We start from the raw sequence: 24,825 nt of genomic DNA on the forward strand, positions 1-24,825 counted from the left end.
TCATTTAAATCACCATGTCACATTTAGTTTTAGAAGTATGATTATTCAAATGATTTTAGATGGTTTATTCTGATTTGAATAGAGCACTAATAGCGGGACATAGCGAGCACCGTAAGAGTGCGAGTCTTTTCTGTGTAAAGCCAGAATGACTGGAGCAGATTTTAAACACCGACTGTGAACACTGACTGAATGTAACTGTCGCTAAGTCTGCGTGTTTGGGCATGATCAGTAGTAAGTTTTAAATTACATTCATAATCGGCCTTACAGTCGTTAAGTGTGTCTCGTGAGTTTACAGAGTTTCAGTGACATTACTACATTAAACTACTTTATATAATGTTGACTATAATAATAATGCAATGGGGGAATATTTGTGGGTCCTAATTATAATTAAATAATAATAATATTATTATTTTTATAATAATAAAGTATTAAGAATAAAAAAATATTTATTTATTTTGGCTTAAAATATTGCGATAGTATTGTATCATGAGTTCAGTATCGCATTTTGTATCGAATCGTGATACACCCCAAGTAACTATATTCTATATAATTTACAGGATTCAAGCAACATATCAATAATGCTGGGTATTGAAATCGCTTTTGAATGCGCGTTTGCTATTTACTTTCACTTTCGAATTTGTGATCACACGTACTCTTGTGTAGATGCGGCACTGACCGCACATTTTACATTGTGTGTCAGTGATGCTCAGGATCTGTTGCGCACCAGTTCATCCGACATCGTCCTGTCTGTCACCTCTCTTTACTATCTTCACGTTATAAGTGAAGCCTCGTGATGCACTGTAATAAGTGAAGTCTGATGCGCTGTAATGTAACCGGCTGCTGCAGAAAACCTTACCATGTCCCTTTAGGGGCTCCGTCCATAGAATTCTTTACTCAGTTTCCTTGCCTTTCAGAATTCAGATTTAGGCTTCTGGCACATCCCCAGTTACCACTGTGTCAATCATCACAATTTCGGGAGTGAGTGCTCTTCCATACACACATGGAACGATAATTTAGAGGATTCACGCCTAAACTTTACAATCTATATGTGGCCAAAGTGACTTTAAAATGAAGGATGTGTTGTGGCAAAAATTCATCAAACAAACATCACTGCGTAAGGGAGACTCAGAGTCAAATTATAAAATTAAAGTATTTATTCTTGCAAGAAGGAGCAGTCTAATACACAGCTGTTACCCTGTGCAGAAGAGTGACACACCCCCAGACAGACTGAACCAGCTTTTATCTAAGATTCAAGGTCTTCTTCTTCAGAGCCCTCCTCCCACAGTAGTTTTCCATCCAGTGGTTTTCCATAGACAAGGAAGCCATAACACTAGTTTCGATTCGTCACTAGAGCCAACTCCTAAGCCCTCCTTCACCAAATGGCCTTCTGACATCTAGGTCAGAGGTCCTCGTTCGTCTGTTCTCTGGAGTGTCTCTCCCTTCTGCCTTCCCAGGTACATAAACAGAATCTTCTCACACTAACAAGTGAGAGTCACACATGTGACATTCTTTGAATCATCTATATTTTACTAAAGATCAGTGAATATCATAAAATAGCCACTACACTCCTCACTTTTTATCATTATTAATCAAACATAATAATAATAATAACAATAATAATAAAATGCAAGTTCAAGTCATTACATCACCATCCTAAAAGATCAGTCTCCTTGAACCTGTGAAGAAAAAGTTTAGAATGAAGAAGCATAAGGCTGTTTTTTGTGGGGGAAAGCCCCAGTAATTATTTAGCAAGCAAGTAAACAATTTACTAATGCCGGGCTCACTACCGCAGTCACACTAGTAAGGAAAAAGATTATAGCACAGTAGGAAAACAAACAGATAATAAATAAAAAAATAAATAAAAATAAAAAAATAAAAAAATCCCTCAGTTTCAAACCCTGTCCTTGTACGCCATCTCGTAACACGGATGACTGCTACTTTTAACCCTCTTCACATATCAATCGTTCTCAGAAAGAAAAAGAAAACATCAACACATTTAACTGTAATCTCTACTTGAATCATCTGCATAATTTTGTTCACCATCATCATCATCCAGATAGACTGTCATTTTCAATTGAACAGACATTCCAGTTTTCTCACATTCACCCATGAATAACAAAATTATCAGAATAACACATACAATCATAACTCCTACACATTCAACATTTTCCCCATATCCATTTCCCTAACCATATTTTGTTCTTTTACTTTTAATTCAATCAGGCAGTGGTTCTACTTAGCTTCAATAATAATCCCCATAATTTACATGAATTAATAGATCTTCTCTTCCTCAAAACATTTGCCTTAAATATTTTCTAATGAATCAGTAACCAATCAAATCATTTGTCATATACCAATATCAATACTAAACCCTATTTTAATATAATCAGATAAAATCCTCAAAATCATCACAAAACCACATTCTTAATTCATTAGTTGGCCAACATCCTCTCGCCCCATGGACTAATGGGATGGTTGCGGCCTGTTGGTGTAGGTGAGCGGCTTGGACCCAGGTGTCACACTGATCTCCTGAGATCACAACCACACCCCCACCGGAATGAACCACTTCCTGCTTGCTGTCACCTGTGAATGGAGACTTTAAGTATTTTGTTAGTGACTGCTTGTCTTTCCCTCGTCCCTTTTGGTGTGACCTGTGGAATTTTCACCATCTGTTTACAAATTGAAACATATTATCATTAGACATTTCTTAATAAAGTCAGAGTCCTTTTCCCCTGAAAAACACATATCGTTCACAAGTCAATATTCATACATTTGGAAGCAGAATCAGTTCAGCTCGATGCAATCCATCCTGACATTCTGCAACAGGAAAATTTTAAAGTTATGCTCTGTACACCTTTCCACAATAATAACAATCAGGCCAGGACCGTTACCAAAATTCATCCATAGCCATTATTCAACACATTTTGCCCTGTCTCCCAATCCTCCATGCTCTCTGTAAAGCAAAACAAATTTCGAGGTTATCGTTAGATAGTAAAGTACGTAGTTTCCACGGCCTTCGATGTCCTGGCGTTTCCTGTTGAAACAATCCAGACAGCAATTTTGTTAGGCAGAAGAATGGCTTCTTTCAGGGCTTTTACCCAATTACCCCTAAATAAACCATATTTGGCAATTGTTATACCATCCCCCTTTTGATGGTCGACACAACTCGATCATCAATTTAACATAACATTTAACATAGTGTCTTCAGACAAATTTCCTCCAGACATCTTTCTCTGTCTCTGAAACAAAAATATTACATTCTTCACTTAAAGCCACAATTTCATTTTCTTATCGAAGTATTTGAAGGCCAACGGCCCTCAGTCTCGCCACGTATCCTGCTTTTTCAGGTCTGTTGTTTGGTCTTGCAACCATTTTTAAAAGTCAGGTCGTGCTGTACAGACTTGGTCAATGTCAGTCAAAAAAACAAAACAAAAACATTCTCCTCTTGTTTACGATAATCATAATTATGGCTCTCTGCATAATTTGATATTGACTTAGCCAATGTGTCACATCTTTGTTGTTGCTGTCAAATCTATAACATCTTCTTTTATTTCAACCCATGATCTACAACTCCACAATTCCAATTTATATAAATACCTAAACTTATCCAAAAGTAATTCAAATCCACATCATAAATGACAAAAGTAATTACTACCAGACGGAGCGTGATCTTAAAGCTCGTCCCATGTTCTCTATCATCTTCTCATCAGATTCACTCAGCATTTGCCTTTACAATTTGTCACTTGCCTTAACACATCTGTAATGAAAAAACACTCTCCAGAGGTTAAAGACACAATATACTCACTATTCAGGCGGAATAGCTGCCCTACACTTAACACCTACAAGACATAAAGTGCTGTCACCATCACACACACTTATGCTAGACACACATACAGCATGTTAACTGCTCATTTACAATGTTCGCTTTTTTTATATATTAACTCTAAAAGTATAATATTTAAGGTTTAAATAAGATTTAAACTTCACATCTTTCTGTAGCTTTTATATAATTTTACATGGCCTTTCAAACCGTTTCAAATGTTCTATCTGTTCATTATTCATTTTTCTTTAGAAAAATCCGCTGGGTTGTTTTGGTTCATTATCATTATTTTGTTTAAGCTTGCCTTACCATGCCTGATACCAGAAAGACAAACAGAGTACCAAATCCCTTCCTCCACTCAGCCGTCTCTCTTACACAAATAATCTTTTCAAACAGCCTCCTAAGACTGAAACTTAATTAATCATAGTCTAGAACCCTTAATAGTTCACAAATGTTAATATACAAATGTTTAACTCAAATTAGAACCATTACAATAATCTAAAATACATTATGCTATGAGTATTTATAAGGTTATCTTTAGTTTGAATACTTGTATAAATTCTCAATTCCTAACCTTTGTTATCCAAACTCTACTAAAAACTGTCTTAATCTATAGCTATCACCATGTCTAACCTTCAGGAGTTAAAACCATCCTATAGACATATTAGTTCAAAATCAACTTCTTTAATTTTCCTTGCCCATAAGGCAACCAACATCATGTTCCTGATATAAATTAATATTAATATTAATATTAATGTCTCCCCAACAAATAAAGACAATCAACTCATGGTCTCAGCTGGCTCTTGAAAGCACATTTCACATTAGCTCTTTATCTATAATTTCCATCAGACTTGTCACAATTGAAAACAAGCCATACAGTGAATTGCGGGGTTTTCTCTGGTGAGTGGTATAGAGGAACTTACATTATCTCGGTCAAACAATGCTCTGCTGACCCCACAATGCTCTGCTGACCCCAGTGGCCTCTGGTAGTCAGCGCTCAACTCTCATACCTTCTCACATATAACACCTCCATCCGGAGATGCAGTGTCCGGGACCCCCTGCGTTAGAATGTCTCCTGGCCAGGAAAATCATCCCGTCTTTGAGTAGCCACGTACCCACTGGTGACCCGCTCGCATCACACAATCAGTTTCCTCAACAGAACTCAGCTGTTTTTTCTCTGGAGCTTAGGAAAGACACATTCAAGAGTCACCTAACCTCCATCTGGACTGCCTAATATTGTTAAGGGAGACAGGTTAATAACAACAGTATTTAATCACTCAAATCTGTTAGACATGTCCGAATCAACAAAATCTCAGTGAACAAAATTCACATCGTCTATTCAGTGTACATCTATAGTCATGGTGATAGGTCCTGTGTCACTGTCATGGTGAAGGCTAAGATCAGACAAATACGTTACTGGTCCCAAAATAACAAGTACAAAAATGTCACTTCTCAATTCAGGTCTACATTATTATTTTAAAGACTCCTTTAAAGTCATTCAGTTTTACAATCTAAAATATTTAAGTACTTATTGCCCTCTGAATGGCAATGATTTCCTTTAACATGATTTCTTTTAACATCTCATTATGCTATAATTTTCAACTATAAATAGCTTATTGTCACGACAGGCCAAGATAACAGCCTTCTGACATTGAATGAGACCGAGACTCAGGCCTTCAGGAGTTGGTACAATGTTTCTCTTCCCTAAACATTCTCTACTTTATCATACGTTTTCAATATTAAAAATAATTTTAAAGTTGTCTTTTGCCCATACATCAGGGAATTTCGACATTACAAATTTCCACTCATATTGAGACTGTCATACTGGCAGTTTCAGCCAAGTCCCAAAGCTTATCTTTTGAAACCAAAACATCATCTTCTAGCTCCTTCATGGTCAACACCAAGCTGTTTGTTTAAACAGATCCCTTTCTACAAAATTGTTTTTACATTTAGCAACCCAGTGCTACTGCTTCTGCTTATTTGATCTTAAATACAAATAGTTATTCTATTTCTCAATAACGTTTCATTAAAACATCCTACATTTTAGTTGTCAGGTTTTCAATTACAACTTTATCTGACAATATTTTCCATATTTTCTCTTCTAGGAGTTTACCAATCTACAATTAGGATCTTCCAAAACCTTTTTTTTTTTTAAGCGTTTCATTATAAGACAATCATATTTTTAGTTACCTTTACTTTTACAAATATTTTGCTTATCTGGAATTTACATCTACTGGTACTTTAGTTCTTTCCTTTTAAAAGGATTTCCTTACAACTTAAATCTTTCAACTTTCTTTTCTCTTTCAATCTACTTACGACTTCCATCTATCAACTTTCTTTTCTCTTTCAATCTACTTACGACTTCCATCTATCAACTTTCTTTTCTCTTTCAATCTACTTACGACTTCCATCTATCAACTTTCTTTTACACCTTTCTGAGTGGTCATTTACAGTTACTGCTAAACGCAGCTGACCACAATTAAAACATTCTCTGTCCCCTTGCCTATAGTTCGATCACCTTGAGCTTTCTAGCAGCACCAACTTACTGACACCCTTGAAGCAGTGTGTCCCAATCAGAATGTAAACACAGCTGATAAGCAGTTCTCTGTTCCTCTTACAGTCCACCAGTGGCGGATCACACTAGCCAAATCATAATCTTCCTCATTATTATTGGCAGAACATTAATTTTCATAAACTGCACGGAAATCCATAAATTGTTTCTAAGTTGTTTTCACAAAGTTTCTATTTAACTTTAACACTTGTCCAGGGAAATTATCCCCGACCCATAATTTCCTTTTTAAAAAACAGACAATGTCTTTTTCTCAATGACTTAATATCAACCAAATATCTGACATTTTACATTATTGAATTTCAAAATCTGTCTTTACATCTTTCTAATTCGGTATTATCATCAACAACACTGATTACAATAGCAAATACACATTTAACATCCGGAAGCCGGGCTGAATAAGCACGCGCTGTTGCTGTACTCCCAGCATAGCTGGAGTCTTTAGGTTCAAAAGACAATGGTCAAACCAAAAATAAACATAATTTCACTCTTTATTTTACCACTAAAATATAGAATTGTTCCCCATTTTGCTTAATGAAACATTCATTATCTTTATTTCATGTTAATCCCTGTTAATCATACTCAATACCTTATTACTATTATTATTAATCTGAACCTCACTTTTCATACCATTTCTTAATCTGACTTAACAGGCGTTCATAAATAGTTCCATACATTTTATCAGAAATGTTATTTTCATAACATAAATTTTCTACAGTTGTTTTCTCCTCAAAATGGTTAGTCTGCCGATTCAACAACTATTATCATTACTGTCTCTGTGCCACTTATCTTACCACTTACTGTTTTTTTTTTACAGAAACCAAAATATCATATTACTCATATCTCAATCCTTCACAAAGACAGCCTTATTGCTGCTTGCTACTTCAACTTTTGTTACAAACAAAATCTTCTGACATCTAATGTCTTAAAAAATAAAACCCTTTTATCAGTTATATTCAATCTTACTATATGGAAATACATTCTACATCGACTCTTTTATCTGCTTCAAGCCAACAACTCATTGTCTTTTCACACTTTTACACACGTTGAACGCAGACACAACAACCTTTGTTTCTCACTGCTCTGTTCAACTGATTCCCGCACCGTCTTTAATCTTGTGGTGCTCAATATCATACATTTCTGCCCTTAATTTCTATCTCATTTGACAAAACACCGGTGTACCAAATTTCGCAAGCTTGCTTTTGAGACTTCCCCATATTAGCCGCTTATCTGTTTTCTGTGGATTTCTCTTTTACGCGTGTTCTCTTTATTTGTCAAGCGTCCCCGACAAACCCGACCTTTCTTTTAACCCAGTCGGACGGGTTACACTATTAGTGTCACTATTAGTGTCCTCCTAATTACGGTTTACCAAAAAATCTGTTACGACTTTCTTGGCTCCCCCTAATTAGCCTCAGCACCCAAAAATAACTTGCTCCATGGTGGAACAATTAATTTCCAGGTACCTATCTGTATGAAATGTCTTGGTCTGCCACAGTTCTCAATTAATTCCAGATTATTTATCTGCTTGAAATATCTTGTTCTGTCACAGACCTCAATTAATTTCAGATTATTTTCCTCGTATCTGTTTGAAATATCTTGATCTGTACAAAGATCTCAATTAATTTCAGATTACGTACCACAGAAAACAGTTCTCAGCCAATATGGTTCAATTTCACTCTTCCCCCAATTAAACTTAATTTCATTATACATTACCCAGAGATGTGTGTTCTGAGCCACCTGAGTTCTTTGATTCCAGTGTCTGATCCTCCCGGGCTCTGACATCGGCCGGCCTCTCTCTCTTAAGTTTACGAGGTAGAGCTGGAACTTACTCAGTCCAGGTGGCCAAACACCGTCCGATCTCAGGTCCAGGAGGCATCGTCCAAGGAATCCCACTTCTGACACCAAATTGTTGTGGCAAAAATTCATCAAACAAACATCACTGCGTAAGGGAGACTCAGAGTCAAATTATAAAATTAAAGTATTTATTCTTGCAAGAAGGAGCAGTCTAATACACAGCTGTTACCCTGTGCAGAAGAGTGACACACCCCCAGACAGACTGAACCAGCTTTTATCTAAGATTCAAGGTCTTCTTCTTCAGAGCCCTCCTCCCACAGTAGTTTTCCATCCAGTGGTTTTCCATAGACAAGGAAGCCATAACACTAGTTTCGATTCGTCACTAGAGCCAACTCCTAAGCCCTCCTTCACCAAATGGCCTTCTGACATCTAGGTCAGAGGTCCTCGTTCGTCTGTTCTCTGGAGTGTCTCTCCCTTCTGCCTTCCCAGGTACATAAACAGAATCTTCTCACACTAACAAGTGAGAGTCACACATGTGACATTCTTTGAATCATCTATATTTTACTAAAGATCAGTGAATATCATAAAATAGCCACTACAGATGTTTTTGTATATGATGTACAAGTTGGTAATTGGAAGCAGTTGGAAAACATAACTATCACTGACCCAACAAACACAAGCAGAGTGAACACACTGCCACAACAAACTCCCTCAAACACAGCTGTTTGGTTTTGTTGTGACAGTGTTAATTGGCCCTTATACAATAATAGCATTTATATATGAAATGTTTCTTATTTGATTTGTTTTTTTCAACATTACAGAATTGCTTCAGACGCAACTGTCACATCTGTAAACCGTTTCTGCATTTAGAGAATGACTGTTTGCTTCGGGCTGGGGAATGAACCAGGAACCCTGGTGGCTGGATCTGGGTAAGATAAGAACCGTCATTTCACTCTTTAAAGGGGTCATGCTTCATCATTTATAATCCATAATTTAAAGAAATTGGTCATTGTCTGCTCCGTTTTGCGCTTCTGTTTTAAACACTTAGTTTTAGGGTCATTTTTCCTTTAAATGCCCACTTCTATGCTTGCGTAACAGCTTAGGAAATATGAAACTAGCTTTAACAGATAAAGCAATAGAAATATAATGGTTACTCATCCTTGTGTAATGTCAGACCAATATACTGGTCACTATTATTGCAACTGTATGTGATTTATCACAGTACGATAACTGTCTCAGAAAATATCATGGTTTCACAGCACTACATGGTTATTATCATTCACAATAACCCATAAATGAATGAAAACAGAAGGGCTTTTATACTGCTGCAAAAAAACGTTTCCTGCATAAAATATGTAGAAAATAATGATAAGAATGTATACACTTGCAAAATAAATGCAGTTTTCTGTGCACTCGCTCACACACTCGTAGCCGTCTCTAACAGCTTGCAAGTACCGAATTGAGTTATTATAAAACTGATAATTTTGGTTAATTATAATTGGTCTAAGCCGTTGTAAATTAATCACAAGCATACACATGACCTCATTACATTAGTATTACTGTGGCACTGCGCCTGTGTGTTACAGTATCTGTGTGTTACAGTATCTGTGTGTTACAGTATCTGTGTGTTACAGTATCTGTGTGTTGCTTGGCAACCTTTCCGCTTCTGAAGAACTGTACTGCTTGGTGGAAGAATTATATTTTTTATCAATAGCATTAGGCTATATTTTATTTTATGAAAGCTTGCCAGGTATGTGAAATAACCGTTTTATAAAAGCAATAAGCCCGTGAAGCCATGATTTACAGTGAATTTAGAACACAGAGAAAATCACTCTCTGGTCTTGACTGAGTAACTTTTGCAACTTTAATTGTAAGCATTAATCTGTATTTATTTATAGAGTATTCCAGTGTTATTTTATATTAGATTTTTCTGTAGTATTTCTGTACCTGAAAAACTTACAGCACTGTTTATTTCATTCTCTTGCATTTATATGTGCTATTACTTGTAATTAGTTCATATTTTATTGCTCACAGTTTACTTTTATTCATTTATTTTTTTATAAATTCAATTCAAAGTTTGAAATCAAGCTTTCTTGTACTGTGTGTAAGCTATTGCAAAAAAATTACTTCATGGCATCATCTAGAGTTGTGCGCTTTTACATTTTTATATCTTCTTCATACATATAAATTAACACATAGCCTAATTATATAAATTGTAAAAACAAAAATACTTCATTTAAAAATGTTGAACAGATGTACATGCATATCACACACTCCTATTGGCCATTTAAAAAAATGGATGAGTTCTTTGATATGTCCCATCTCTACTTCATGTTTCATCAGAAATGCATACACACGTAGATGAAAACTGCGCCCATCAAGCCAATCCACAGGGCTTGAAGAACAAATGAATATCCACATTTCCTGTTTTTTCTTTTACTGTCAAAATTTATTTGTGCTTCAGGACAGTTGTACACTGCTGAATGTTGTGTTGTGCTTTAGGTATCAAATGGTCTGAAGAAGCCATGGGAAGCTGTTTTAGCTGTCCAGATAAAGAATCAGTCCCCGACAATCACCAGAGTAAATTTAAGGTCAGTATCTTTCAGCATACATTATAATGATCTTGTTTGTTTGCGGAGTCCATTTGGTTGTGTTGAGTTTGGTCTGGTTGGATGTGTCCAGGTGGTGAATGTGGATGATGACGGGAATGAGCTGGGAGCAGGAATCATGGAGCTGACGGAGGATGAGCTGGTCCTACGCACACGGAAATGTGATGCTGTCAAGTGGCCTTACCTGTGCCTGCGTCGCTATGGCTACGATTCAAATCTCTTCTCATTTGAGAGTGGCCGTCGTTGCCAGACAGGTCAAGGTAAAGCTAAAATCTCCCATACCATACACTCTTGCACATCATACTTAAATATAATAAGTTTTTAAGAAATTTATATTGTGAGACTTGGAAATAATTGGTACAGACGTTTCAGCCATTTGAAGGCATCCAAATTGAGGTCTGATCACCAGCTCTTTGCACAGTTTATTAATATACGACTGTTAACATTTGAACCCATGCTTTCAAAAGGATGAGCTTGAGAGCGTTTGCATGCTTGATCAGGTGAGTCCGACTTGATGTGCTCCCAACATTTAGATTCAACACTGCAGCCTCTTGCAGGACTAGCAAATGTTGGCTTTCCTGATAAGTATCAGAATAATGCTACATGTTTTGTGTTGTGTGTTTGTTTGTCCATCATACGGTGTATTAGAGCTGCACGATTCTGAATAATTTTTTTTGCTTCAAACATAGATCTTGAATCTCCCACGATTCTGAACAAACAACTAAACAATAACCAGGGATATGATTCTTTCGGATTAATCTGGAATTCCAGTTATATCCGGCTAAAATGACCCACGTGAATTATGCAGATCAGTAATAAATAAATAAAAATGGAGGGAGGGGGGGGGGGGGGGGTGTCACTGTCCGCAACATAGTAGTAAGCCAAGTGGGCACTGGTGGTCAGACTCTGGTCAACATCACGGACTGTGACCGGTGAGTAAAATTATGGTTCAGGGTTCGTACGGTCATGAAAAACCGGGAAAGGTTTTGGAGAAAAGAAATAAACTCAGAAAGTTTTTGAAAAGTCATGGAATTAAAACATTTTTTTTATATAATACAATATATTTAAGTGATAATATTGGTTGAACAAACTACAACACTTAAAGGATTAGTTCACTTTTAAAAAAAACTTTTGCTGATAATTTACTCACCCCCATGTCATCCAAGATGTCCATGTCTTTCTTTCTTCAGTCGAAAAGAAATTAAGGTTTTTGATGAAAACATTTCTCCATATAATGGACGTCAATGGGCCCCAAACGGTTCGAGGTCCAAATGACAGTTTCTGTGCCGCTTCAAAGGGCTTTAAACGACACCAGACGATGAATAAGGGTCTTATCTAGCGAAACGCTCGGTCATTTCAAAAATAAATAAAAAAGTTTAAGTTTTATAAGCACAAACGCTCGCCTTGCTCTGTTCTGTGATGCGCGTTCGTGACGTCATGTAATACGCAATTACGTTGAAAAGGTCACGCTTGACGAGTCAGTGTTTACAAATGTGCGGAAGGAGGACCATACACACATATTCAAATGTCTTTGTGTCAGTTTATCGTTTAAAATGGCCATTTCGTGTGCGTATCCTGGGCGTTGTAATATTAAAAAGCCTAAAAGAAAATTTTCGTCAGGACAGAAATGTTTTACTTTTCATAGAAGTGTGACCTTTTCAACGTAATTGCGTATTACGTGACGTCACGAGCAAGGCGAGCATTTGTCTGTTGCGGTGCGTGCAGAAAGAGTTGTTTACTATTCGAATCAACAATGGAGTTTAAAAAATACGTCTGATGGACAGACGACAAGGTTCATACTGCTTTAAGCTTATTATATGCGGAGGGTGAAATCCAGCAGGAAATGGAAACTGCGTCCCGCAGTCCCGCAACACCCGACATATTTGCCTAATCTTCACAGTACTTTAGACCATGCTGAAAATGCAGACAGCAACAGGTCTGGGGGAACAAATTCCTGGGACAAATTGTTCCAGGTAATTCCGGTGGAAACACGGTGGTAGATTGTTTATAGTGTTTGTGTGTGCGTGTAAATATATATATATATATATATATATATATATATATACACATATATACACACTGAACAAAATTATAAACGCAACACTTTTATTTTTGCCCCCATTTTTCATGAGCTGAACTCAAAGATCTAAGACTTTTTCTATGTACACAAAAGGCCTATTTCTCTTAAATATTGTTCACAAATCTGTCTAAATAGAGTTGATCAGGTTGTCCACTCCTCTTCATTGGCTGTGCGAAGTTGCTGGATATTGGCAGGACCTGGAACACGGTGTCGTATACGCCGATCCAGAGCATCCCAAACATGCTCAATGGGTGACATGTCCGGTGAGTATGCTGGCCATGCAAAGAACTGGGATGTTTTCAGCTTTCAGGAATTGTGTACAGATCCTTGCAACATGGGGCCGTGCATTATCACATGTATATGCTGCAACATGAGATGATGGTCGTGGGTGAATGGCACAACAATGGGCCTCAGGATCTCGTCACGGTATATCTGTGCATTCAAAATGGCATCAATAAAATGCACCTGTGTTCGTTGTCCACAACATACGCCTGCCCACACCATAACCCCACCGCCACCATGGGCCACTCGATCCACAACGTTGACATCAGCAAACTGCTCACCCACACAACGCCATACACGCTGTCTGCCATCTGCCCTGTACACCGGGATTCCTCTGTGAAGATAACACCTCTCCCTAGTGCCAGAGCATTTGCCCACTCAAGTCCGTGACGACGACAAACCGCAGTCAGGTCGAGACCCTGATGAGGACGACGAGCATGCAGATGAGCTTCCCTGAGACGGTTTCGGACAGTTTGTGCAGAAATTCTTTGGTTATGCAAACCGATTGTTGCAGCAGCGGTCCGGGTGGCTGGTCTCAGACGATCTTGGAGGTGAAGATGCTGGATGTGGAGGTCCTGGGCTGGTGTGGTTACACGTGGTCTGCGGTTGTGAGGCCGGTTGGATGTACTGCCAAATTATCTGAAACGGTAGAGAAATGAACATTCAATTCACGGGCAACAGCTCTTCTAGACATTCCTGCAGTCAGCATGGCAATTGCATGCTCCCTCAAAACTTGCGACATCTGTGGCATTGTGCGGTGTGATAAAATTGCACATTTTATGGTGGCCTTTTATTTTGGCCAGCCTAAGGCACACCTGTGCATTAATCATGCTGTCTAATCAGCATCTTGATATGCCACACCTGTGAGGTGGATGGATTATCTCGGCAAAGAAGTGCTCACTAACACAGAAAAACGGAGGCAAAAACAAAAGTGTTGCGTTTATAATTTGGTTCAGTGTGTGTGTATATATATATATATATATGTGTGTGTGTGTGTGTTTGAAAAAGACTGAATCTGTTTCATACCTACCGTAAACATAAGTCACTGCTCTCTCTTGTCAGTGGCAGCGCCAATGCAAATTTGAATGTTCCGGTTGATTTTGTCAAAAGTTTGATAAACACGGGTTAATTGTTGTCATTTATAAATGAGATCGCTTGGATGTTTGAAAACGAGATTGCGATATTTTAGCAGTTAATCGTGCAGCTCTAAGGTGTATGTATTAGAATATTGTTTTATTATTGTCACCTTTTTTGCAATAGTTAGTGTCCACTTTTGGTCTTTTTTTGGTAATCTGTTACAGCAGCACAGGAAGTGTTTTTAACCATTTGTGTTCACACTCCGCAGGGATATTTGCCTTCAAGTGTTCACGTGCTGAAGAGATTTTCAACATGCTGCAGGACATCATGCATAATAACAGCATCAGCGTAGTAGAGGAGCCGGTGTTTGAGCCCACCCTCACACAAGCTGAACCAGACCTTCCTCTGACACCACACACACCAACCAGTATGTCTGCACTTCATTCATTCATCAACATTTAATAAGAGCTCTGAACAGAAACATGTGACTTTGTACAGCTCCACCCACCTAACCAAAGTCCTATAAATCACTCAAAACCGGTTTGGCTCTCCAGACTTGGGTTTGGATGTTAAACTAAATACCAGACCTGCACAATTCTGGATAAATTGACAGTCATGATTCTTTCATTTAAAATAGAGTTCACAATTCTGAAGAGACAGCTAAACAAAACAACATGTAATTTAATAGAGGTTCTGACAAAGTGTTAATTGCTGCAGTCTGTTTAAAATCAAATCGAATTCATTATTTATTTTTTAAATCGGTTTGATTGATTCAACGACTCACTCATAAATCACTCACTTGTTTCATTACTGAATGAATCGGTGTTTGGACAAATCTTTTGAATGAATGATTCAATGACAAATACATTTTTCAAATACAAGCCACTTTCTGGCATAACGATGTAATTGATGACACAATCTTTATTTGAAGTGTTGTTACTTTCAAAAGGTGATTGACACTATTTTGAAAACTACCGTAGACATCAGTGTTTATATTCCAACTATAAACCTTTATACCAGTACTTAATAATTACAATTATTTCAACTCTGTGGTTGAAAAGACTGTTTCATATCTGTACATGTAAAAAGGTTTGATAGACATCTAGCTGAATTGTTGTCAAGATCGTATGGGTGTTTGAGTCAAGATCTCAATCTTTAAAGGATTAATCTTAATTAAAGAAAATAAGTATATTTTACTTAGAATTATTTTTAAGACCATTTCGATTTCTGCATTGTGACATTCCAGTTCTCATCATTGTAATGTTTAAAAAAAAAATCAGCAAAATGTAATTTCATTACAGCAACATGCAAAAACATGCCCTGTTCACACCTAGTATTAATTTAAGATGCGTTTTGAATGATCGGATCACGAATATTTTGACAACGTTTTCCAGAGGTAGACGAAAACACATTCAATCGGATTGCTTCAAGTGTTCGAAAACCGCCTGCTTAATGTGTAAACATGGGAAGCGGCTAGCCAGACTGGATTTGAAGGGGTGATAGAATGATTTTATAGGGTATTTCACACTGTTCCTTAAGGTCTCCAAATAGGGTATGTAACCTTTGTTGGGCTGAAAAATGCCCCGCTGGCTCTTTTATACGCCCTAATGCAACCCTGAGAAATGGCCCCAGAATGAAACGAGCGGTTTTCTCCCTTTTATGGTATGCTTATGAATATTTAGATGAGCTGCACGCTGATTGGTTGGTTTACAACGAGGAATCTCCAAAGCAAAGACGCAACATGCCCAATGAAGATTGGCAGCACTCACTGTGTATCTAAACTACTATCGAATAAATATTTCAATTAAACCAAACCATCACACTAACTGTACCTGCTAGATAACAATATCTACAGGGTGTCTACAGATATGAACAAGTTAAATTTAAGTCTTTTTAAGACCTTTTTAATACCAACTTATATGAGTTTTAAGACCAAACCTGCAATGGAAATACACACATACATGTAAATCATCACATATCACAAAATATCATTGCTGTCACAAATGCTATTTATTATTACAATATACAGTGAGGTTTTCATATCAGCAGAGCAGACAATATCCAAGGGGCTGTTTACACCTGGCCACTTCATGTGTTTTCTCAGATCGGATAGCTAGCTGTCTGATTTATCAAAACGATTCCATTTACACCTGGTCACATAAATGTGTTTTTGCTAAACGGATTTAAATCCGATCTTCAATTCCCGCGCTATATGCAGATTTAATGGAGTGCACGTCACCGAAAGCAACAGATATGAGCTGCATTTTTATTGATCATCAGCTAAAATTTCAAAATCAAAGACCGCAATAAGACAGAGCGGCAACAGCCCTGGTGAGATAATTTCGTTTCTTTACTTTAAATGAAGATGATTGTGTGTTAAGCGTCTGCGACTTACTTTCACTTTGATTTGCGATAGTTTGCACATTGCCTTGATGAATAGATGCTCATCTGCGGCGATGCGTGTTGCAGTAGCGTCGTCATATCTGGCTATAACATGACATATAACACGCTCTCACACGTTTATTTTTTTTAGCATTTTTGGGAGGAGTACAATTTACATATGTGGTTTCAACAACCAGATGCATTTACACTTGTCTAGTTTCGTCTGGAACGCAGCCCAGACCTCCTCCTGAAGTGGTTTGAGCGATCGGATTCAAATCCGTCTCAAATGTTTTTCGGAGGGCATTTACACCTGGTCTTTTCACGATCGGATAGCTGTCCGATCACAGAAAACGCATGAAGTGGCCAGGTGCAAACAGCCTCCAAGAAATCAAAATTGACAGCAGCCAAAGAGCTAGATATAGTTCTGTTGAAGAAGAAAGTTATTTTTTAAATACCATGATTCCCATTGTACCCAGTTTAAAACATCTTCGACAAACGGCGCAGTTTGCCTCGATACATTTCCAGGCCCCAGCTTTAACCACCACGAGAACTCGTCATTCTCGAGCCATTGCGGGTAAACTGTGTCTGACTGCACGACCACCATTGATATTCCTGGGCCCAGAGAGTGTGCTTGTGTATGCAAATTTGGGGGCGTAACAAAGGTACAGGCCAGATCCAAATAAGGATATCCCCCAAGTGTTGCGTCACATCTGAGCCGATTTGAGATCCGACCGTTTTACAGCTGCAGTTTTGAGATTTTCATATTAAGGAGGTGGCAGGATTCTGAGATTCTGTGTATGGCCATTTTACCCACCGAGCTGCTGTTATTCTACTATGCCAAGTTAAACTTGGTTTTGCATTCTATCACCCCTTTAAACTTTGTCGGCTGGAGTTCCAAGTTTGGTTTGAAGACGTACCAAGCACAATGTTCTCTCAGCATTCCTGATTTATAACACAAACTAACAGCGTTCAGCGTGAATTTGCAGCTATCAGAGCAGAAACTAACTTCATATGTTAAAAAAACTAACAAAAAAAACATTAAATCGAAAGATCTGGAAAAAAAAAACCCATACATGTACCTGCCCATAGACCCTCCCCTTGAGGAAATTAGTACCGAAGTGGTTGAAAGTGGACAAAAGAGATGGATTAAATCTCCAGGTGTAAACAGGAATGTTTCCCTCGTCTACTGATCTGATCGACCAAAACGCATCTTAATACCATGTGTAGAAACAGGGCCTGTGATCTGAGCGGGGGTGTCCAATAAGGGAAATGTACAGTGCTGGAAGGCTCCAGGAACAAATAAGCATATTTTTCACCCAAATGCTAAAGAAATTATCACCTCCTAAAACATCTGCTGGTGTTGCTTTATCAGAATCATCTAGTGTTAGTGATATCATGTCTAATAAACCTCTATTTTAGGTAGTTATTTTTATTTCAGTTTCTTCTCAGTTTTAGTTGATGCTGAATGTTGCTGATGTATATAGAGACTTCAGCAATTATGAATGTGTATAAAAGTTTACTGATGACTGTCAGTGGTGTGAGTGGAAGTCAATGAACTGCACTGCAAATAAGATCTGGTTACTTGTATGTCAAACGCAGTGTTTATTTGTAAGTAAATTCATATACAAAAATGTATATAGATAACACCTAATACATTTTTTGCTTGTTTGTTTGATTTAGCTCCTGGCATCATTCTCCCCACCTTACCAAATGGCAGCTTGCGGTATCCCTCATTGGGCGATGCGTCTTCTCACCCCTCTAGTCGGCATCCATCTGTGGGGAGCACATGCCTTCCCTCACTGGGCGAGGAGTCCACACACCCGCTCTTAGCTGCGGACGAGGCTGTAAGGGTAGGTGGTAGGGGTGGGCGATATGGCAAAAATATCATATCACGATTTTTTTCAGGAAAATCACGATTCACGATTTTATCACGATTCCTTTTCATGTTGGTTTTACTATTTTTCAAGTGACTGAGCATCACAACCAAACTAATGTCCCTATTTTAAAAACAAAGCCTTAGGTAACAAAATATAAAATAAAAAAGAATGGCAGACATTTAGGCCAAAGTGGCGAAGATAAAAAATCTTTGTCATTTTCTTTGTTATTAAAAATTAAGAACAAAGATACACATACACAACTTAATATACAAATTAAATAAACAGTGCTTTATTTTTTCAGCTACAGGTGTATTTAACAGCATTGAAGAAAGTAATTAAATGAACAAATATGAAGAAAAAAAACACAACATAGACTTCACTGTATAAATTTTACATTTATTCTTATTAAAGCGACTATTAAAGTTCTCAGTCAAGAGTGAGTGAGATGCTCTTTGTATTTTGTTGTTTTATTAACAAGCATAGTTCTCCAAAGATTTAAATTCTCTCAAGCCGTTTTAAACCCGAATAAGTCTCCCTCTTCTGTTGAAAATAAAAGTTATTTGGAGGAATGTGGGTAACCAAACAGTTGATGTACCCCAGTGACTTCCATTATAGTTTTTTCCTACTATGGAAGTCAATGGGGACCAGCAACCGCCTGGTTAGCCACACTCCTCAAAATATCTTCTTTTGTGTTCAGCACAAGAAAGAAATTAATACAGGTTTGGAACAACATTAGAGAGTGAGTAAATAATGACACAATTTTTATTTTGGGGTAACTGTCCCTTTAAGGACAAGCGGCAGCATGTTTACTATTAGGGCTACTGTCACTTTAAGATCTGCGCGCAACGAGTCTAATACACACATTTGGCAAGCAGATTTTTTCTTAATTTTTTCTATTGTTCTTTCACTTTAGACATAACCAACTTTGTTTATGTAAACCTTGTGTGTATTTGACAGTATTAGCGCAATAAGACTCGAAATATAACTTAGTTCAGTAACGGGCGCTGTTAGACAGGCTTTTAGTGCATGTGCGCGCGTCGGATGTTTGCGCTCAGGAAAGCGCTCGTTAGAACAGCGCATCAGCAGCGAATGACATGTTTAACCGGCAAGGCTTTAAAGCACATGCAAATAATTCATTTTTATGAACTACAGTGTCCCGTTCCTCTGCATTTCATGTGAATATACGTCGCGCTGTACAGTATGTTGAGACGGAGGCGCCAGAAATGCAAACTGATAAAATGCACGATCCTACGATATTTCTTCAAAAGCAGATCGTGGAGACATTTTAATCGTCCACGATCAAAAATCGTAATATCGCACACCCCTAGTAGGTGGAAATTAATATCTAGCGGTAGCAGATTATTTTTCATCAATAACTGGGAAAATTCAATTATTAACAAACACCTCATGTCGTTCCAAACCCGTAAGACCTTCGTTCATCTCCGGAACACAAATTAAGATATTTTTTGATGAAATCCATTGACAGCTATTTAATTAACACTTTGAAGGCGAGTACTTTTTGTGAGCTTAAATAACGACTTTATTCAAAGTTGCGTTCACGAGAGCAGCACGACGCATGCGAAACGTCAATGGTGCAGACACGGTGTAATAAAGTATTAAATCTTCATCCACCAAGTATATATCACTAACAAAGCCTAGCAACTAGCTTAGGACATGCTAACAACGTACTAAAACTTGCTTGCAAAATAATGATAGCAACGTGTTAATTCATGTTAGCAATCTGTTAAAACATGCTTAAACATGTTAGCAACATGGCTGAAATATTTTGAATTCACGTGTAACCTACCTGGGGTGTGTTTCCCGTACAACGACGTAACTGGCTGTTTCACTACCATAGTGCGATTCATCGTTGGAGAAATAAACTAGCTAGTCACGACTGTTTCTCGAAACCATTGTCACAAAGTGGTCGTTCAACCACGTTGGTTTATGACGTCACGCACGTGGTGGAGTAATTACTTCTTTTAATGAAACTGTTTGAGATTGAATTAACGCTAGATGTTTTGATCTAAATTACAGACATGGCATCTGAGGATTATTTCAAATTTTTCTCAGTTATTTTGCTTTATTTCCAGATTCAATCATAGGCTAACGAACTAAAAGACATTTGTATGTGTTCTAAATAAAAGATACAGATTGTACTGGATGTCAGGTCGCTTATTTTGCTCAAGATAAGGATTTATTAGGTCCACATGTCATGCAAACTAGAAACTCTGCTTCTAACCACAGGTCGAGAGCTGTCGCTCCAAATACACAAGTTTGCGAATGTTCGCTGGAACGATGGTTTTGGGAAACCGACTCATTGAACTGCTGATAACGACAGAACTTGCGACCATAGTTGGCTAACGATGCTTTTGGGAAACGCCCACCAGATCGGGGGGAAATCCAGTCTTTCACTCTGCCTGTGTCCGTTTGAGTCTTTTCAAATGATTTGCGTGGAAAAAGGACCCCCCCCCCCCACACACACACACACACACATACACTTTCAGTGTAGAAAAAAACCCTGCTATTCTTCTAGTACTTTGTCATACAAACACCATTAATACTCCAGTTTGTATGTTTGTTCCGATTCCTATTGTAATTGTTATGATCATGTTTCATAAATTTATAAAAATGGAACACAGTTGTCAAATTAAAAACAAGTTTTTAAGTGTTGATCATATCATCTATGCATTATATCAGTGGTTTTCAATACTGGTCTTGGGGACCCTCTGCACATTTTGTATGTCTCTTGATACAATAGTTTAGTTATTGAAGCTCTCTTCTAATGAGCTGATGATCTGAATCAGGTGTGTTAATGAAGAGAGACCGAAAACGTTCAGAGTCCCCAGGACCAGGATTGAAAATAACTGCATTATACTGTAAATACCATTCTTTTAAAGGATTAGTTCACTTTTAAAAACGTTTGCTGATAATTTACTCACCCCCATGTCATCCAAGATTTCCATGTCTTTCTTTTTTCAGTCGAAAAGAAATTCAGGTTTTTGATAAAAACATTTCTCCATATAATGGACGTCAATGGGTCCCAAACGGTTCAAGGTCCAAATGACAGTTTCATTGCCGCTTCAAAGGGCTTTAAACAACACCAGACGATGAATAAGGGTCGAAAATTTTCTTTTAGGCTTTTTAATATTACAACACCAGGATACGCACACGAAACGGGCATTTTAATTGATAAACTGACACAAAGACTTTTCGTGTCGGTATCCTGGGTGTTGTAATATTAAAAAGCCTAAAAGAAAATTTTCGTCAGGACAGAAATTTTTGACTTTTCATAAAGCGTGACCTTTTCAACGTAACTGCGTATTACGTGACGTCACGAACGCGCATCACAGAACAGGGCAAGGCGAGCATTTGTGCTTATAAAACTTAAACTTTTTTATTTCGTTTTGAAATGACCGAACGTTTCGCTAGATAAGACCCTTATTCATCGTCTGGAATATGCGTCTGAAACTGTCATTTGGACCTTGAAACCGTTTGGGGCCCATTGATGTCCATTATATGGAGAAATGTTTTCATCAAAAACCTTAATTTCTTTTCGACTGAAGAAAGAAAGACATGGACATCTTGGATGACATCGGGGTGAGTAAATTATCAGCAAAAGTTTTTTTTAAAGTGAACTTATCCTTTAAGTTACACCTATGGTGTAGTGTTTTTAATGAATTAACCTGCCACTCCAGTTGGAAGGAGTTAAAACGAAAAAAACTAAATAATTGGTATTGGTTAACGACCACAACAAGCTGTTGGTTATCGTTATTAAAGATGCAGTCGTCACTAAAGCATGTCCTCTGTTTCGTCTCCTCAGGGACACACCTACGTGAACACCAGTGGTCTGTTGGAGCAGCACAGCCCGAGTGTGTCCGATGTTCCTGCGGTCCTGAATGTCCCGTTCCCTGATGGAGAGGAACCCTTCGCTCAAGAGGCTCCTGACCCTGGCCCTCGAGTGCAGCTGGAGCCTGAAGGTGCTCGCTTCGTGCTGGGCCCGACTCCTGTGCAGAGACAGAGGCAGAAAGAGGCACATTTGTCAGGACATCAGTGTGCTGGAGCCGAGGCCGTGGCGAGGAGCTCGAACCAGAACTCAAATGGGAATGTTATTTCACACCCTAAAAACACAAGCAGCACAGATGTGACTGACAGCGGTAGATCTGAGGAAACCTCTCCTGAAGTCTCAATCATTCCTGAGAACTTTAACGGTTCTGCCGTAGCTCTCTCTCGCCGCCGGACTCGGCCGCCCCCTCCTCTCACTCCTGAGGCCAACATCAACAACTCAGCCCAGCGGAGAACCGCTTTACTGGACTACGAGAACCTCCCAGCCTTGCCTCCTTTACGAGAACACCCGAAGGGCGGCTCGGAAGATGAGGACGGGGAAGAGGTTTGCTCATCAACCATCAACGGTTTCCACAACCACCGGCAGTACAGCCCTGACCCCACTCACTACTACATCAACACAGAGAACGTGACCGCCCCCCTCAGCGCTCACAAGCTGGAGTCGGCCCGCTGGCGGGACCGCTCTACCTCCACCTTCTTTAGCTTCGACTTCCGCCGCCCCTGTTTAGAGTCCCACAGACTGAACTACATCGAGGTGGAGACCGAGACGGAGAACTCGAGCAACCCTCAGACCCCGAAGACGCCCACGTCCCCCCTGCCTCAGACGCCCACGCGCAGGACAGAGCTGTATGCGGTCATTGACGTGGAGCGCACGGCCGCCATGTCGAGCCTGCAGAAAGCACTGCCCCGTTACGATGGGACCTCCAGGAAAACGCGCCATAACAGTGTTGATCTGCCCATGTGACCTGTCCCTGGGACCGCTGGAAGACACTCCTGTTTGTTTCTAAAACTTCCCCGATTTATTCCAAAGGCAGGTGGACTTAATATCACAAATGTTGTATTGTTTGTAACACTTGTAGGGATTTCATGTAGTTGAAAGAGTGTCACTCTGTCTCATGTTGGCTTGAGAGAATTAACAGAGGAGCTCGCCATATACCTTCATTTTATTCCTATGGTAATATACTACTACTTTTCTTACACTCGTTTTTCAGTGCCTGTTTATTTTGATTTATTATGTTAATAACAAGGTTGGACAACATTCCACAGGTCCTTTCCATACGGTACAAATCAGTATTACTGATCATATGTTTGTTTTTTCCTTTATTTACCCTTTATAAAGTGACTAAGTTGTTTTAAAATCTGTATCTAAAGATAACTTCACACTACATTTTGAATTTTTGGCTTCGTATAGTAGATTTCAATACTTGGCACAATAAAAGTCTATTTTGTTCGATTGAGGTTTTTAGTTTTGAAGCTGTACACTAATATAATACATGCACTGTGGGTCCTTACACCTGCCATAAACATGCCTTTCATATCCAGATATTATCTGCTTACTGTTTTACTGAATTGCATGTCTGTGTCTTTAGTGTGATTAGATGGAGATCCTTTTACAATTATCCATGAAAAATAGAAAACTTGCATACTACATCAGAGATTCTGTTCATCAAACGTGTAATTTCATCCAATTTTACGTTGACCAAATTCTAAATGTTTTTTCTGATTTTGAAAAAGGTACTTTTAGAAGAATCTGACTCCACTAGAGGAGTTCATACTCGATTCAATTTCAATGGACAGAATGGTGAAAAAACCTTGTGAGAACCCAGGCTCAGTCGGAGGGCCAGTTCTCCTCTTGGCCAATGAACGGACAGTGTATGATTATGATTCAGGCAGGTCAGAAGTATACAGGATATCCAGCCAATACTGTAATACAGTAATCTAGTCTTGAAGCCATGTGTGTATGAACTTTTCTATGTCAGTAACAGACAGCATGTTTCATAACTCGGCAGTATTGTTTTTCAGTAAAGAAACATTGCCACAGTAAGGAAACAAAGGTTTAAAATCTCCAGCAAAAATAGAGCGTTATGGGAAATAATTTCAGGTTCAATCCATGTTTTTTTTCTCTAACTGCCGTTTAGTGGCAAGTAGTAGATCTGTCAACATCCTCAATGCTTTTTGAATTGTTCTATTAGCAAGTAGTGTAAGCAGCTTTTTTTAAATGATGCCTATGTTTTGATTATTGTGGTCTGAGTGAAAGTTGTTGTGGCTGAGGACAATGTTGAGTTTAGAATATCTTGAAGAAGTTCAACACAAAAAAAGAAAGTGTCATCATTTACTCCACACACACCCTGTATGATTGACACACTGTATGATGTGGAACACAAAAGTAGAATGAGTGAGTGATGTACTGGAGTTTATGATGATATGTTTATAAAAAAGTATTTGAATCACTGGTCCAGCTCCACCTCTGGATCTGATGGGTGGAGGCA

The 24,825-nt window shown here is 38.4% G+C and overlaps 1 protein-coding gene across 2 annotated transcripts in view; it reads left to right on the plus strand.

The window, feature by feature from the left end:
* frs2b (fibroblast growth factor receptor substrate 2b) overlaps positions 1-24,647 on the plus strand; it is a 31,745-nt gene extending 7,098 nt beyond the window's left edge. The window contains exons 1-7 of one of the 2 annotated variants that reach the window (XM_079603068.1): positions 872-978; positions 9,005-9,112; positions 10,686-10,774; positions 10,866-11,052; positions 14,500-14,658; positions 18,294-18,463; positions 22,314-23,878. In XM_079603068.1, coding sequence (XP_079459194.1) covers positions 9,082-9,112; positions 10,686-10,774; positions 10,866-11,052; positions 14,500-14,658; positions 18,294-18,463; positions 22,314-23,300 — 1,623 coding nt within the window. In that variant the 5' untranslated portion in view covers positions 872-978; positions 9,005-9,081 and the 3' untranslated portion in view covers positions 23,301-23,878. Of the gene's footprint in view, positions 1-871; positions 979-9,004; positions 9,113-10,685; positions 10,775-10,865; positions 11,053-14,499; positions 14,659-18,293; positions 18,464-22,313 lie in introns of those variants that run through there. The other variant, XM_079603067.1, reaches the window with a different exon arrangement.
* The last annotated feature ends 178 nt before the right edge of the window (positions 24,648-24,825 follow it).

The sequence above is a fragment of the Phoxinus phoxinus genome (genome assembly GCF_949152265.1).
Source record: "Phoxinus phoxinus genome assembly, chromosome: 25".
Classification (NCBI taxonomy): Eukaryota; Metazoa; Chordata; class Actinopteri; order Cypriniformes; family Leuciscidae; genus Phoxinus; species Phoxinus phoxinus.